We start from the raw sequence: 16469 nt of genomic DNA on the forward strand, positions 1-16469 counted from the left end.
CATTTTTTCTAAGATTTTATTATTAGATATACAGAGTTCTGCCTGCATGTATCACTACAGGCCAAAAAGGGCACCAGATCTCATTATAGATGGTTGTGAGCTGCCATGTGGGTTCGACAAGTTGAACTCAGGTCCTCTGGAAGAGCAGCCAGTGCTCTTAATCTCTGAGCCATCTCTCCAGCCTTCTAAGAGCTGCTGAGCCTTCTCTCTAGCCCCAACAAATTCTTTCTCAGAAGAGCAAATTACTGCCAAGCATAATTTAGTGGCCCACACCTTTACTTTTAGAGGACTCAGGAGGCAAAGGCAGTTGGATCTCTATGGGTTACAGGACAGCCAGGGCCACACAGTGAGACTTGTCTCAAAAACAAACAACAAACCCTGTCAACTCCCCAGGCACAGGCATTCTAAACAGACTAAAGGAACCATGGGTGCCATTAGGCTTAGTGTTTCTTCTTTGTGGTGCTGAAGATGGAGCCCTGCTAGCAAGTCTTGGGATGATCATAACCCGTAAACCACAATAAGTAATTCCTAGATATAAAGATAAATCTGTTCAAAGTGGTGACCTATCAGAGAGGTAGAGAGGGGCTCTATTTTACTGCTTTTACAACCGTGCTATGCAAGGAAACAGTTAAGAAACTTCACAGTACCACAGGAGCTACTGACTTCTGGAGCTATGAAGTAAGTAGCTCCTGTGCTCAAGACCCAACCCAGCACTCAGGAATTCAGAGCTGCCCTCAGATGCAAGGCAACTTCTGGGCCAGTCTGGGCTACATGAGACCCTGTATCAAAACAACAACAAACAAACAAACCAAACAAACAAACAAAAAACAAAACAAAAGCCAAAAAGCACTGGGATGGGTTGGCTGGCTCAGCCCATAAAGGCCCTTCCTTGCCTGGTAAGCCTGATGATGGACTCAATCTGGGGAATGCACAGGAATCTGGAAGGAGAGAAGAACTCCACAGAGCTGTCCTCTGATGCCACATGTGCCAAGGTGCCAGGAACAACTACCTATGATGACAAATGAAATAAAATAAAAGTAGTTCCTCAGCTTTGATACTGCTGACCTCTGGGCTAGTCAGGGCCTATCCAGGGTTGCTGTGTGTACTAAGGGCTCAAACAGCAGCTGTAATTCCATCCACCAATGACAGAAATCCAAATAACATGTCTGCATACATCCCTAACCAGTCATCATCATTGTTAGATGAGCACTCTGTTTAATCCAGACAGGTCCTGGCCCCTGACTGGCCCAGCTTTAATCACAGCCCTCACTCAGTGACATGAGAAAATCCTAGCCAGACTCATGCGCTGCTCTCATCCCCACCTGGAGAATTTTTTGTTGCTTTTTTTTTTTTGAGGTAGGGTCTCATGTGGCCCAGACTGGATTAAATCTCCCCAGTGTGGCCAAGGATGACTTTGAACTCCTGATCTTCCTATCTCCAACTCCTAAGTGCCCAGATGTCAGGCACCCAGTGGGCTCTAATTTCTGCAGAGCCCCTAAACCAACAGAATGCAGTAGTCAATCCCCACCTGGTCCCTGGTTCTGCAAGTAGTTCCTTTGACATATGGCTGTGCCCTCAGACACACTGCCCCATGCTCCCATCACAAACACTTGAATCATATCCTTTCTGACAGAGACCCCTTGATGGTCAGTTTTCGTTGCCCACCTGACACAATCTAGGATCACCTGGGAAGTGAGGGGTTGTCTCGATCAGGCTGGACTGTGGGCATGTCTGTGAGAGGTTGTCTTGATTGCTCTGGGGGAGGCCTGGCAGCTCCTTCTTTGATGGCAGAATGCCAAGCGCCAAGCCCCAGCCAGGCCCTGCCTTTGGTCCTTGGCAATATGCTGGTCCTTCCTTCAGGTGGCTTTCCAGCAGCCAGTACAGAAACCTGTTATGGAACAGTCAGAGATCAAGCCACTTGACCTTTGATGTATTTGCTTAGAGGTCAGAGAGAGATGCAGGAGTCTTGAAACTGTGTATACAGGACAAGCAGGATTTGTTTAACAGTCACATTCATCAGACATGGGAAATTAATGGCACATCTGCTGGACTGCCTTCAACACCCAGCCATCTCAATGGGCCTGTGCTCCTGTGTGCTGTGGAGGTGCTGGCAGCTGACTTCCTATGGCATTCTCAAGATATGCTTGTTTTCTATACATATTGCTTTGGACTTAAGAGGACACCAAATTTCTACACTGGCATAAGTCTTCAAAGCTTACAAACAGCAACAGCACAACAAGCAACAGTGGATGCCTGGCTGCCAGTTATCCCAGGTAAAGCAAGAAGGAGCACGATGGGGGTGATGTGTGGTTCATGCCCTTCTCATTCACAACTGAATGAGACCCTCCCTAGGAAATAAACAGACAGCAGGGTGTGTACATGTAACGGTCTTATTAAATAAGAAACACAGAGCCAAATGCAGAGTTAAAAGCCCAAGAGGTCAGAGCAGTAACTAAGAGCTGAGACTGAAACCGTCTTCTTACCCATCGCTGCCCCTGCCATCCTTCCCCTGAGAAAGAGGACCTATTTCCTGTGTGTCTGTCTTTTTATTGATTTTCTGTTCTGCCTTTTCATTGGTTGTAAACCCAACCATGTGACCTTCTCGTCACTACCTGTCTGTACAGACCTCCAGGTCTTCTATGGTTGGTATTGAGATTAAAGGCATGTGTCTCCATGCTGGATGGTATCCCTGAACACACAGAGATCTGCCTGTCATGTGATTGGGATTAAGGGCGTGTGCTACCACTGCCAGACTTCTGCTATGGCTTGCTATTAGCTCTGACCCCCAGGCAACTTTATTTATTAACATACAAATAAAATCACATTTCAGCACAAATAAAATATCACCATAAGGGTGGAAGAGGAAAACTAAAACCTACTCCTTGCAGAAACTACCCAAGCAACCACAGAGCTCCCTGAGGTCTAGGAAAAGGTCTGTGTGAGGACTAAAGTCATGCCACCATGTTGGATCATGTTTTTCTTTTAAAAAAAAGAAGGAAAAAGAAGATTTACTTTATGTGTACAAGGTATTGCCTGCATGTGTGTATGTACACCATCATACTAACATTAGCTAGATCAGTGTTACATCAAATGCAGAAGACAAAAATAATTAAATCTCAATTATAACAGAGTTAATGGGGGGGCTGAAGAGATGGCTCAGTGGCTAAAAGCACTGGCTGCTCTTGCAGAAGACCCAGGTTCAGTTTCTGATGGCTCATGGCAGCCTGTAACTCCAGTTCCAGGGGCATTGCTGTGAACTTCATAGGCACCAAGCATGCACATGGTGCACAGACACACATCAGGCAAAACACTTGGACACATAAACTAAGTAAATAAAAATATGGGGCTAACAGATCTATAATTCAGTGATTTCTATCTCAGTGGCTTTGGTTATCACTTCTCTCTCCTGACAATTCAGCCCTAATGGCTTCTACGATATCACCTAGCTCCATAGGGCATGAACTGGTAGACACAGTAGGCCAAGGTTCCCAAAGCAATCTGCACCTCACTTTTACACCTTCAGCATGGTTGTCCCTAAGTGTGCAGAGTTGGAAGGGTACAGGTCCAAAGCCATAGTCAAATCTATTACTGTCCTCAGTATACAACATAAGGGATTTTTGTTTTTGTTTTTCTGAGACAGGTTTTCTCTGTGTAACAGCCTGGCTGTCCTGGAACTCGATCTGTAGTCCAGGCTGGCTTTGAACTCAGAGATCTGCCTGCCTCTGCCTCCTGAGTGCTTGGGGCTGTAACTCCATGGTAAGTATCTGCCCAATGCTGAGTTCCTGCATTCCATTCCCAGTGCTGAAGAGAAAACAAAAACAAAACCCAAAAACTCTAGTGCTGTGTACACGGAGTGTGCCATCATGCCAGTCTTGTGTCTTCTAAGAGTGGCAGACATTGCATTTAGGGCTTGTTCTAATTTCCTACAATATGTGCTCTACTCTCAGTTTCTGTCAAGATCCTCATCCCAAGTAACCAAGGCTCTCAGTGGGTGTGGATGCCAGCAAGCAGCCCAGACAACTTCCTGCCTGGCCAATGGTGCCCTCTATGCGGGCTTACATTGAGAGTTCTGGCTAGAAGTTTCAGACTCCTGCTTTGCTCCTAGGCTTGTGGCCTTTCAGCATCTTGGAATGTAGCCCTTCAGCAGTGTCTGGGCTTCTAGACACCCACAGTTCTCCTGGTGTTCCATGTTAGACTTTGGCTGGAGTCCAGTCAACCCATGATGCATTCCTGGGGCCACCTACACTGTTGTTATTTTCTTTATTATTTTCAGTGCTGGGAATGGAAGCCAGGGCCTTCTGCAAGTAGCCAAGTGCAGTAGCACTAAGCCAGGCTTGTAGCCCCCTTCTGGGGGATTCTAGGCAAGGACTCCACTGGCGAACCATACTGGCACCCAGCCACTCACTGTGAGGTTTTAGGCAGGGACTCCACCCATAAGGCACACTACCTCCACTTGGGAGAGGGAGTTCTGTGGTTGATATATTTGTACCTTAATAAACTTATCTGAGGGTCAGAGAACAGAACAGCCAACAGATTAGACATAGAGGCCAGAAAATGGTGGTACACACACCTCTAATCCTATCACTTGGGAGGCAGAGATCCTTGTGGGTCTCTGTGAGTTCAAGGCCACACTGGAAAACAGCCAGGCATGGTGACACACACCTTTAATCCCAGCACTTGAGATCTCATGTCTTGCTTGGGAAAGACACACGCCTTTAATCCCAGGAAGTGATGGCAGGAAACAGGAAGGTATATAAGGTGTGAGGACCAGGAACTAGAGCCTTTTCAGCTTTTAGGCCTTTAGCAGCAGCAGTTCAGCTGAGATCCATTCCGAGGACTCACAAGCTTCAGTCTGAAGATTCGTGGAAACAGGATCTGATCAGGAGTTGTCGAGGAAACAATTACTCTTTGTAAGAAATCACAGTAGAACGAAAATTTACAGTATCTACGTTTATTTCCTAGTGTGTTATTAAATGGAACTTTGTGTGTCATCATAACACAGTAGAAGCAGCGACGGTCAGATAACCGTTTGTGAGGATGACACGGCACGGTAAGAACTGTACTGCAGGGGCTGTCTACACCTACCATGAGAAGAAGAGGGACTCAGCGGCCTCAGGCTTTGGGACCCAGAACATCCGACTGAGCCGGGACGCCGTGAAGGACTTTGACTGCTGCTGTCTCTCACTGCAGCCCTGCCATGATCCTGTGGTCACCCCAGATGGCTACCTGTACGAACGGGAGGCGATCCTGGAGTACATCCTACACCAGAAGAAAGAGATTGCCCGGCAGATGAAGGCCTATGAGAAGCAGCGAGCAGCCCGGAGGGAAGAGCAGAAACAGCTTCAGCGAGCTGCAGCCCAGGACCAAGTTCGAGGCTTCCTGGAGAAGGAGGCAGCCATCGTGAGCCGGCCCCTCAACCCCTTCATGCCCAAAGCTGCCACCTTACCCAACACAGATGGTGAGCAGTCAGGGCCCAGGGCAGGTCCCCCAGGCAAGGACAAGAACAAAGCGCTGCCCAGCTTCTGGATTCCCTCACTGACGCCTGAGGCAAAGGCCACCAAGCTGGAAAAACCATCTCGCACTGTGACCTGCCCCATGTCTGGGAAGCCTCTACGCATGTCGGACCTGACTCCAGTGCGCTTCACGCAGCTGGGCGACTCTGGAGACCGCGTGGGACTCATCACACGCAGTGAGCGCTACGTGTGTGCTGTGACCCGAGACAGCCTGAGCAATGCCACACCATGTGCAGTGCTGCGGCCCTCTGGGGCTGTGGTCACCCTGGAGTGTGTAGAGAAACTGATCCGGAAGGACATGGTAGACCTGGTGAACGGGGATCCGCTGACAGAACGTGATATCATCTTGCTGCAGCGCGGCGGTACAGGCTTTTCAAGCTCAGGAGTGAAGCTGCAGGTAGAGCTGTCTCGGCCAGTGATGCAAGCCTGAGCTGTGACCTAATAAACCTGCCTGTGAATGGGAAAAAAAGAAATACATTTTAATGCCAGGTGGTTGGAGAGCATGCCTCTAATCTCAGCACTTGGGCGGACAGGCAGATCTCTGTGAGTTCAAGGCCAGCCTGGGCTACAGAGCGAGTTTCAGGAAAAGTAGAACTGTTGTTACACATAAGTTAAAGTTCATCAACACAGTAATGTTAAGAACCAGGAATGGAAGTAGTCATAAGAAGATCCTGGCTTCTTCTGGGCATTTGAGTTGTTCTTCTCCTCAGGAAGGGCCTCTTACAAAACCTAAAGATTTCATAAGAATCTATTGGATGAATCTTAGGACTCACCAGATTTTCATTGCCAAAGGGCAAATACTGGAATTATCTGGAAACATAAGCTCCAGAGAACAGCAAGGACCCCATTGATAAATGATTATCAGGAATAGAAGTGGCCAAGATGAGAAGGTTTTAATCTTTCATTTTATCTATCTATCTATCTATCTATCTATCTATCTATCTATCTGTCTGTCTGTCTGTCTGTCTGTCTGTCTATCTGTCTATCTATCTATATATCTGTCTGTCTATCTCGTTCTCTTTCTTTTTGTTTTAAGTCTAGCTACCCAGGCTGATCTCAAACTTAAGTACTTCTTTCTTCTATGTGTGCTACTGTGCTTGGCACAGAAGTTTCCATACCCTGAAGCGTGTCTGAAACCTGTTAAATAAATCTCCTCAAAAGTGAGTACTGACATAATTCAATTCACTCTGTCTACATATAACTAAATTTACCACCCCCCACCCCCCCACCCCCGTGCACCCCATGCTTACCTTGCACTGGTTGATTGGGCATTTCACATCTAAAAACATCTGAAATACAAAATGCTATGAAATCTTAAACTGTTGATCCCAAGCATTTCATATAAGGGACATTCAGGTTGCAATTAGCATGTAATTAACAATTAACAATGGCCGTCATTTGCTGTTAAAACTCTTAATGCTCTTCACAAGCACAAAGAAGGAAGGTGGCCAACTGTAACAATTCTCATCTCACCATCTGAAATGAAAGCTGGGAGGTTGAATGAATGTCTGAGAACAAGGCTAGCAAAGCCCTGGCTCTGGACACCCTGCCTTACCTCCAGGCTCTGAGTTCTGTGCCATCAATCACGCTGTGCTGCCTTCATAAGACCCAGTGACCTTGACCTCACCTTGAGTTCAAAGCATTTTTGTATACTTGCTCTAGTTAGCTCCTGGGCCTTAATGGATTCTTTGGAAAGATGCTGGATTTTTGTTTGGCCCCAGTTTCTGACTGTGCACCCTGCAAGTCTTCTGACAAAAACATTTGTTTTAGAGGCAAGTGTTAGTACTGCATTATAATCTCTGTAACTAGAGTCTGGTGCTCTTTTTCATGTTTAGACATAGGCAGCTAATAACAGAGCACAACTGAGTTAAATAAATTTAGAAGCATATTTGTTATTTTTTAATCTTAATACAAAGTTAACACAGATTTTGGGTTTATAAAATATAGAAATCAACATAATTTTTATTGACATACAGCTCCAGTAACACTTAAAATTCTGTGAGATAGGCATAACAATATTCTCCATCAATTTTAAATTAGATTTATTATTGCTATTATTATTTCTGTGCACTTGTGTGACATGCATATGCAGTACATGTATAGAGGTCAGAAACTAATGTAAGGGATTGGTACTCTGCCCCCCAAATGTGGGTCCCAAGGACTGAATTCAGATCATCAGGCTTGGTGGCGAGTGCCTAATTTACCAGCTGAACCATCTTGTCAGCTCCTCTATCAAGTCTGAAATTCAACAATAAGGCAGAAAAACTTTACTTGGAACTTAAATAAAATTGGGGAAAAGAGTTCTTCTTCAAGAAACTGTTTGAGGACTAGCAATGTTCATTGGGAAGAGGCATTTCCAAGCAGACCAGAGAATTTATGTTCAACCCTGAAATCCCACAAGGTAGCAGGATGGAACATGTTGTACCTTGAGTCCCCCAAGGGACCAAATTCTGCAAAATCTTTTTATTGCTGCCAGTTAACTTGGGCGTCTCCATCCATCTGATGCAGCAGAGCAGGAGAGACCCTGAGTAGCACTCAAGCAGGGTATTTCTAATGGTTAGGGTAGGAGATCTAGGAGAATTCCAACTCTATATCATTACAAGCTCAAGACTGGTGCTTACGTCAGGTTAGAGATGCTTGGTTTGAATTGATTGGAGAGTTGCAACTGAAAGGAAATGGCCCTATCCTCTAGCAATCTATGTTACTGTATCCATTTGACCAGCAGATCCATTTCCTCTGATGGTTAGGCATCCCATTTTTATCTGCAGGAAACTCATTCCCTATGACAGCTATGGTATACAATCTATAACAGCAGAAAACATCTCAGAGGACATATCTGGTGCTTTGTTTATTATGCCAGTTATGTTACAGCATATCCTTTCGGTTATGGCAGGAAATGCCTGGTGTGCATCTCCTAACTGTCTAGGGGTGAAGGGGCAGCAGATCATCTGGTGGGTTTTTAGGAACAACTTACCCAAGGGCCTGCTGTCCCCTGTCTGACCCTTCTCTAAGATGGCTACAGCCCTGGCATCCTCTCAGAAAGACTTCCAAAGAGTTGTCCTCTTAACTCCACACGCACACCTCTCCCTACCCCACACCCACAGACACATGCACTAAATTAAGTAATTGGTGAGGTGATGAATAAAAACGAAAGCGAGGTGATACTGAGTACCTCTCAGCAGGTCCTGCCAAGGTATGCCACTAGGCAACACACAGCACCAGCAACAGTTACTGCAAAGAGGTTCACTGGGGAATGGTGAGTGGAAGTGTGAAGGGCTGTGTGGGAGTGGGGACTTGAGAGGGACAGAATGACAAGAGGAAGAAGAGACGCAAGAGAGAAAAGACAAGAGAGGAGAAGCAAAGAGATGTGAAAAAGGCAGAGATGGAAAGGGAATGAGCTGTGCCTGGCGGGCATTTTTAAGGCTGCACGTGTGGCAGAGCTGAGGGTGGAAAGAACCCGATGACAAGTGATGACGTAACTGCTGTGGTGGCAGCAGCAGATGCAGGCTGCTGCGGCGTGACAGAAACTAACAATTGGGGTGTGTGTCAAACACTGCGTCCTGCCTCTGCCTCCCTCATGCTAGGACTAAAGACATGCACCACCACACCTCATGATATGGATTGTTTTTGATGTCTAAATAGGAGCTGATGAAAACATTTTCATATCTTTGTTCCTCAATCATCTTCATTGTTTCTAACTTGCACATGGTCCATATCATGGTAAAGTAACCACAGCTATATACCATAGGACCTTCTGACTACAAAATAGAGGGAGATAATAAAAGTGTCATAAATATGGGGAGTTGTTTTTGTTCTATTAAAATAAATTGCATAATGAGGAGCAAACAATGAATGAGAACTATGAAGTATATCCCATCAAACTCATTTTTTCCCCTGTGGTTCGACTCTATCTCTTTTGCTACAACCATTAAAATAGCTCCACACTACCACTTTAAGAATTTTGACAAGTATATACACGTTCACATTTTTTTATCGTTAATCTGCCTTAGCATTTTTGTTTCATTACTGCTCTAGGATATACCATTTGGGTAGGTTTTAGAATTTTTTTTAACGTAGGCAGCATATAAAAGCAGCAAACTTGCTGGATTCACTGTGGGCACAGTGAGTGCTTGCAGGGGTTTTCTCGGTGCAGCCTGCCCTGTGTGGATGCTGCTGCACGTGGAAGCTATTGCCCAGAAGGAAATGTGTTTGGTTTTCACAAGCCAAAGGTGCACTGAAGAACAGAGGACTGCTGTATCTGCAGAGCCAAGTCTTCCAGCTCTTGGTTCATGGACAGTAAACATTACAAAAAGGATTTTCAGAGCTCTTTTGGGTTGCACATGACATCTGCAGTGTCTGTGTGTTGCTTGTGGAAAGATGGAAGAAGTTGCCAGCTGATCCAGAAAAACAAAGCAAAACAAAAAACAAAAACAAAATAACAACAAAAAACCAACAAAACTGGAATCATGTGGTAGATGCAAGGGCAGGACCCAGTCTAAAGGCAACATTTAAAACAAAAAAAAAAGTGAGAACTCTATCTGGAAACAGGATGAAAAGCAATCACATGAGTAAACTGTGGAAGGAATTTAAACACCACAATCCTGATGCTCATAGCACCTCCAGTGCCTCTCCAGCCCAGTCTCTGCTTCAGTAACCAGTCAGATCAAGGCTCAGATACAGAGATGGCTTCCAGCTCTAAGAGGACTCCAGTTTTTCCTTTTTAGATATTACCTACTGGAAAAGACAGAAAATACATTGTGGGATCACCTCTAAGGGCAGTTTTGGCAGAGTTCTCATTGACACCCATCTCTTCAAGCCTTGCTGCAGCAGAAAGAAAGCAGCTGCTGTGAAGTCTGAGGAGGAGGGGCTGGCACCTCTGCCCATCTCCACTCAGGAGTAGTGACTGAGGTAAGTAGAAGGGAACAAAGATTGATTTCAACTTTGAAAAGACCACAAAGTAACAAACTGACCCTCCTATTTTTAACTTGGATACCTATTATTCTGCCAAAAGACATTTTATATAACAGTTTTAATGTGTTACCCATTCCCCATACAACAAACTCAGAAGCCAGTGTCTAGCTTACTGCAAGAAAAAAAAGTATACATAATATTTAAGATGCTGAGTATTTCATTGGAAAGCTGAATGGTGTTGTAAAGTACTATTTAAGTGTTTTTGCTTGTTTAATACCTCCAAATGAATGAAATTAGGGGATTTCAGGGGCCAGAGGTGCCATTATTCTATGATAAACCATATGTAGTTTAGTCTTTCTGTGGAAAGGTTGTGGTTGAGGCATTTAAAAATGTCTGGCTACACTTATTTTTCCTCATGATAATTTGTCATAATTCAGTAGCATGGCCTGCCTCTAGAGACAGCTAAAAATTTTGGAATGCTTCAGCATTACCAAACTTCTGATGATTCAGACCTGTACTACTGACTATTAAGCAGGGGAGACTGAGATTTCTCCAAATAGCTTGGAGGAGGAAGCAATTTCTGAACACACAGGTAGCATCGTGTCACCTCCCTTCATCTTAATATTTGATAAGAAGACTTTATGTGAATCTTCTAAAACAGAACCAGAGCTCCTTCGGGGGAAGGCAAGTCTGTAGGATGGGCAAGGTCCTATACAGATAGTATCAAAACATCACCATACAGTAGAGAACACGTGGTTAGAAACCACTTATTAGAATGTGGAAGTCCTGGGGATGCACGGAGCATAGCTGATGCTGCTTGAGGGACATTTCTTAGAGAACTTGCAGTGTATAAATAATTGACATTGCTGCTACATGACTGTCTGCGACTCACTGAAATCTGTATGATTCAGTTCTATCTCTGGATTTCCTCAGTTGACCTTTGTGGAGGTTTTATCTATAGAGTAGCCCTTTGCCTTGTCTTGACCTTATTAGGATTTAGGCTTTTGTTGCTTTTCTCCCACTATTTAAAGTAGGCTAAAGAGAAGAGTTGTATATTGAGATTGAATTGGTTAGTTGAGTTGGTTTCTTGGAGTTGGGCTTCTGAACATCCAGGTAGCTGAATGGAATGCCTCACATTAAGATCTCAGAGAGGGTTTCTCCGTAGAACACTCCTGAAGCTGTCCAATGGCTTCTTCTCAAAATTCAGGAAAAAACAATACTGCCATGTCAGACATCTAGAGGGAAGGGTACATGCTGACTTAGTATTCTGTCACTCATGATTATTTTGAAAACTGGATTGTTAAAGTCTGTTAGTGTTTCACAACAAGGAGAGCCACAGTTTTTATGACAACCTTTAGTTTTATAGTTTTACATTGTGTGCTTCTCCCTTTTGTGAAAAATCTATCTAGTACAAGCCACCGTATGCACAGAGTGCCCAATGATTGAGCATCTCTATTTCTGCATTTATATATTTATTATTAGACCTCAACTGCAGTCTTCTCCCACTCAACTCTCTGCCTGTAAACATACTGTATTTAGGCATGCACTTTGTATTAATATACTAACTCTACAAATATGTCTTAAACTTTTTATACACTTGGATAGTTATTATCAAAACCATTACTGTAGGGTATTGAATAAATTTAGTTTTATTAGAAAAAATAAAATAAACAAACTTGATATTTGAAGCCAAAGTAGGATACTGAATTCTGATGTAGCCTGAGAAAAATCTGGAGATAATATTTAAAAGTAAAAGTAGATGAAGTAGCCAGGCGGTAGTGGCGCACGCCTTTAATCCCAGCACTCGGGAGGCAGAGCCAGACAGATCTCTGTGAGTTCAAGGCCAGCCAGGGCTACCAAGTGAGTTCCAGGAAAGGCGCAAAGCTACACCGAGATACCCTGTCTTGAAAAAAAAATAGCTGAAGCTTTTCATCTGCCAAGTAGCATTAAGTTAGTTGGTAATACTTACCTATTTTACTTTAATGTATACTTGTGTGTGAATGTTTTGCTTGCATGTATATCTGAGTACCAGAGGCATGCTTGGTACGGAGGTCAGAAGAAGTCATTGGGTCCTCTGGAATTAGAAATTCAGATGGATATGAGCCCCCTTATGTGTGCTGGGAACCAAACCCAAATGCTCTTAACTACTGAACTATCTCCACAAGCCCCAAACTCATACTTCTTAAATTTAGCAGATGGAATTGGTATTCTGAGTAACCTATCTGAGACAGCCTTATGGAATTTTATGAAATGTTTTGTGTCATAAACCAACGGGAAACACCATTTCAGAGATTGGAATGAATCCTTCAGGCTTTGTTCACAATATTCCTAATGGAAGCAGATGACAGTGCCAGAGCAGGTCATTACTCTACATCTCCCCAATGCAACAGTCATGCTAAAGGGGTGAGAGGTCAGAAGGCATCTCCAGTATTCATACTTGCAGCTCAGCAGTTCCCCTCTGCTGTGGGTAGTGGTAAACTTTGTTCATGCATTTCAAGGCCACTTTCACTGTTTTGCTATCCCAGAACCACAATGGACAATTGGGAAAGGGCATGTGGAAAGGACTAATGTAGTGCAGAAGGGAGATTCCTTTCTTTCCAGAAGCTCATCATTGTTACATTCTCTAAATCTGGCTGTTAACATAAAGGCTAGGTCATGAAGACTGGCGTAGACCATGCCATCCACATTCAAGGTGTCAACCCCCTATGTAGCCCTGGTTAGATGGGAATTCACTTTGTAGCCAAGGCTCCTGGAACTTGCAGAGATTCATCTCTGCCTCTGAGTTCTGAAGTTACAGGAGTGCAACACCATGCCTGAATAAAGAAGAGTTGTAAAAGTAAAGAGTTGGAAATTGCTTTTTTATTCATAAAAAGTCTTCAGTGGGGACTTTTAAAAGGCAGTCAGTAAATGCAGTGTATATATTTACCAACTATTAAAACACTGACAAGAATAAAAGAATTAACAAAAAAATAACAAAATTTCTAACTAAACTAAACTAAAAACACCAAGCAAACAAAACCCCAGCAAAGAAAAGACCCCTCCAAAATCTTAAGCTACAAATGTTCTTCTACTCTAGACTCAACGAATCAATGGAGTACATTTGGCTTTCCAAAGCACCAAAGATGACTCAGACCTCCTCTATAAGTTCTTTCTCAGGACCAGTCATGCCAGTCCAGGCTGTGACACTGGAGAATCCCTAGTCATTTTCTTGATGGAAGATCCGATGACTGACTAACATAGGTGTGAGGGAGTGCTGTAGTATCTGCAGTGCGTCATCTTCAGCAACACTTTCACGTGACATGGAGTTGGCTTCAGCATTGCCCTGGGGAGGGAATCCTATTCTTCTCCATGTGGTATGTAGAGATAACAGCATGACAGCCATGCAGGCTTTCTTGTCAGATTTCTCACCACATGTGGAGGACTCAGACAGCTTACTAAAGACATGGAGAGTAAACTGACAGAGTAACTCTGGTTCACCAACATACCCTCCCCATGCTGCTGTGTCCCGTTTGAGGGCCACTTGTTAATAGATGTCTGGGTTCTGAGTAGTCTTGGCAGGTCCTCTGTAGCTCAAGCTTCTTTCTGATGATTTATTTTCTCCTGGAATAATGCACCAACCTTATTTGGTAGGTTGCTGGTAGATTGGGATTTTCCTCACTGGTTAGTTCACAGCTACAAGATGTCTTTTGTTGAGGAGGTGTTGATGCTAGAGTGGAGTTCTCTTAAGTGGTGCTGTCAGAGAAAGAATGGCAATTATTCCTATAAGCAGCCTATCTCTGCCATGGCCTAGACAAAACCAGGGCCTATTCACTCACAGGACACCAATGTGAAGGAAGAAAGACCACCCTACGAATGCCATGGTTGCAGGGGATAGGAGTCCATGGTGGCTCTTTTGCCTGGTGCACTTAGTGTCCCTGCTGAAGCAGGTTTGTCTTCAGCAGGCTCTGACCCTGGGCTGTGGCCTGTTCTAGATCACGTTGGAGATTTTTAAACCTAGGAGAGGAAGGCAGCTGAAACATAGGCCTGGTGCGGACCTACCATGCCAGCATTTGACATTCAACTTTACCTTTCAGCTGAGCTTATTCCTTTCTTCCTAAAGAGAGAAGGGCCAGAGAGCAGCTGGCCCTGAATTTTTTCTCAGCCTTTAAAAATTGCTAGAGATTGAACTGAAAATTATACACCTAAACTAAAAACAAAAACAAAAAACAAACAAAAAAAAACCCAGCACATTTCTCCAAAAGTTCAGATACAGCTTGCCCCAGGCCCCATCCCTGGGCACCAGCCACTCCAGGAAAGACCTGCCCAACTCGGCCCCAGGTTCTGGCCACCGGGCAGGTTCCCTGCTAGCCCCACCGGGAAGGATCCCCTTCTCCAAGACCCCTGGCAGACCCTGCAGTCTCCACGCCCTGCCCCCACGCCCATCCGCCTGAGCCCCAAGCCTCTTCCTGAGACTTAGAGGCTGGCCCCCAGCTCCCATCTTGCTCCGGACGTCCCTTTTGGAACAGTCGTGAGTACCCTTCCTTGCCCCAGACCCCATCCCTGGGCACCAGCCACTCCAGGGAAGACCTGCCCAACTCGGCCCCAGGTTCTGGCCACCGGGCAGGTTCCCTGCTAGCCCCACCGGGAAGGATCCCCTTCTCCAAGACCCCTGGCAGACCCTGCAGTCTCCACGCCCTGCCCCCACGCCCATCCGCCTGAGCCCCAAGCCTCTTCCTGAGACTTAGAGGCTGGCCCCCAGCTCCCATCTTGCTCCGGACGTCCCTTTTGGAACAATCGTGAGTACCCTTCCTTGCCCCAGACCCCATCCCTGGGCACCAGCCACTCCAGGGAAGACCTGCCCAACTCGGCCCCAGGTTCTGGCCACCGGGCAGGTTCCCTGCTAGCCCCACCGGGAAGGATCCCCTTCTCCAAGACCCCTGGCAGACCCTGCAGTCTCCACGCCCTGCCACCACGCCCATCCGCCTGAGCCCCAAGCCTCTTCCTGAGACTTAGAGGCCGGCCCCCAGCTCCCATCTTGCTCCAGACTTCCCTTTTGGAACACTGACTTCCCTTTTGGAACACTGGTCTGTCTGAACCAAGTGTGCGGATAAGGCCAAGAACGAACCACAAGGAGATGGGCAGACGTCAAGGCAGAAACATATACAACAAAATGAATAGCAATACAGCATCACCAGGCCCTAGCCCTCCTCCAACACCTAGACCTGAACATCAGAAATTGGAAGAAGCAGAAGAAAACAGCCTTATGAATGACATCATGAAGAAGCTAGAGGCTTGCGTAGAGGAAAAGACAAAAAAATGTGAAGAACGCTGTAAACAACTAGAGGAAAGGGCAAACAAATTAGAAGAAATCAATAAAGTCCTGGAAGAAAACAATAAAATACTGAGAGAAAATCAAGAAAAATCAATGAAACAAATGAAGGAAACAGTCCAAGACCTGAAAAGGGAAATAGAAAAAATGAAGAAGACACAAACAGAGGGAATGCTGGAAATAGAAAATCTGAGAAAACGATTGGGAACTTCAGATGCAAGTATAATCAACAGAATGCAAGAGATGGAAGAGAGGATCTCTAGCGTTGAAGATACAGTAGAAGAAATACATTCATCAGTCAAAGAAAACACTAAAACCAACAAAGTCATGAACCAAAATGTCCAAGAAATTTGGGACACCATGAAAAGACCAAACCTAAGAATAATAGGGGTCGAAGAAGGAGAAGAATACCAACTCAAGGGCACAGAAAATATATTCAACAAGATCATAGAAGAAAACTTTCCCAACTTAAAGAAGGAAATGCCTATGAAGATACAAGAAGCTTATAGAACACCAAACAGACTAGACCCCCAAAAAAAGTCCCCTCGCCACATAATAGTTAAACAACTAAACGTACAGAATAAAGAAAGAATATTAAGAGCAGCAAAGGAAAAAGGCCAAGTGACATATAAAGGCAAACCCATCAGAATAACACCCGATTTCTCAATGGAGACTTTGAAAGCCAGAAGAACCTGGACAGATGTAATGCAGACACTAAGAGACCATGGATGTCAACC

The 16469-nt window shown here is 44.8% G+C and overlaps 1 protein-coding gene and 1 pseudogene across 1 annotated transcript; both read left to right on the forward strand.

Annotated features, from left to right (window-relative positions):
• Positions 1–4623: 4623 nt before the first annotated feature.
• On the forward strand, positions 4624–6229 carry LOC128110338 (nitric oxide synthase-interacting protein-like). The gene has a single exon (XM_052738123.1). The coding sequence runs from the start codon at positions 5038–5040 to the stop codon at positions 5941–5943; it is 906 nt and encodes a 301-aa protein (XP_052594083.1). The 5' UTR covers positions 4624–5037; the 3' UTR covers positions 5944–6229.
• A 529-nt stretch (positions 6230–6758) lies between these two features.
• Positions 6759–14926, forward strand: LOC128110341 (SIN3-HDAC complex-associated factor-like; annotated as a pseudogene).
• The last annotated feature ends 1543 nt before the right edge of the window (positions 14927–16469 follow it).

This window comes from Peromyscus californicus, unplaced genomic scaffold (genome assembly GCF_007827085.1).
Source record: "Peromyscus californicus insignis strain IS unplaced genomic scaffold, ASM782708v3 Scaffold_152__1_contigs__length_87076, whole genome shotgun sequence".
Lineage (NCBI taxonomy): Eukaryota > Metazoa > Chordata > Mammalia > Rodentia > Cricetidae > Peromyscus > Peromyscus californicus.

What these genes read in the sequence shown, in the direction of transcription:
- LOC128110338 (XM_052738123.1), top strand. Translation starts at nt 5,038, where the DNA reads ATGACACGGCACGGTAAGAACTGTACTGCAGGGGCTGTCTACACCTAC.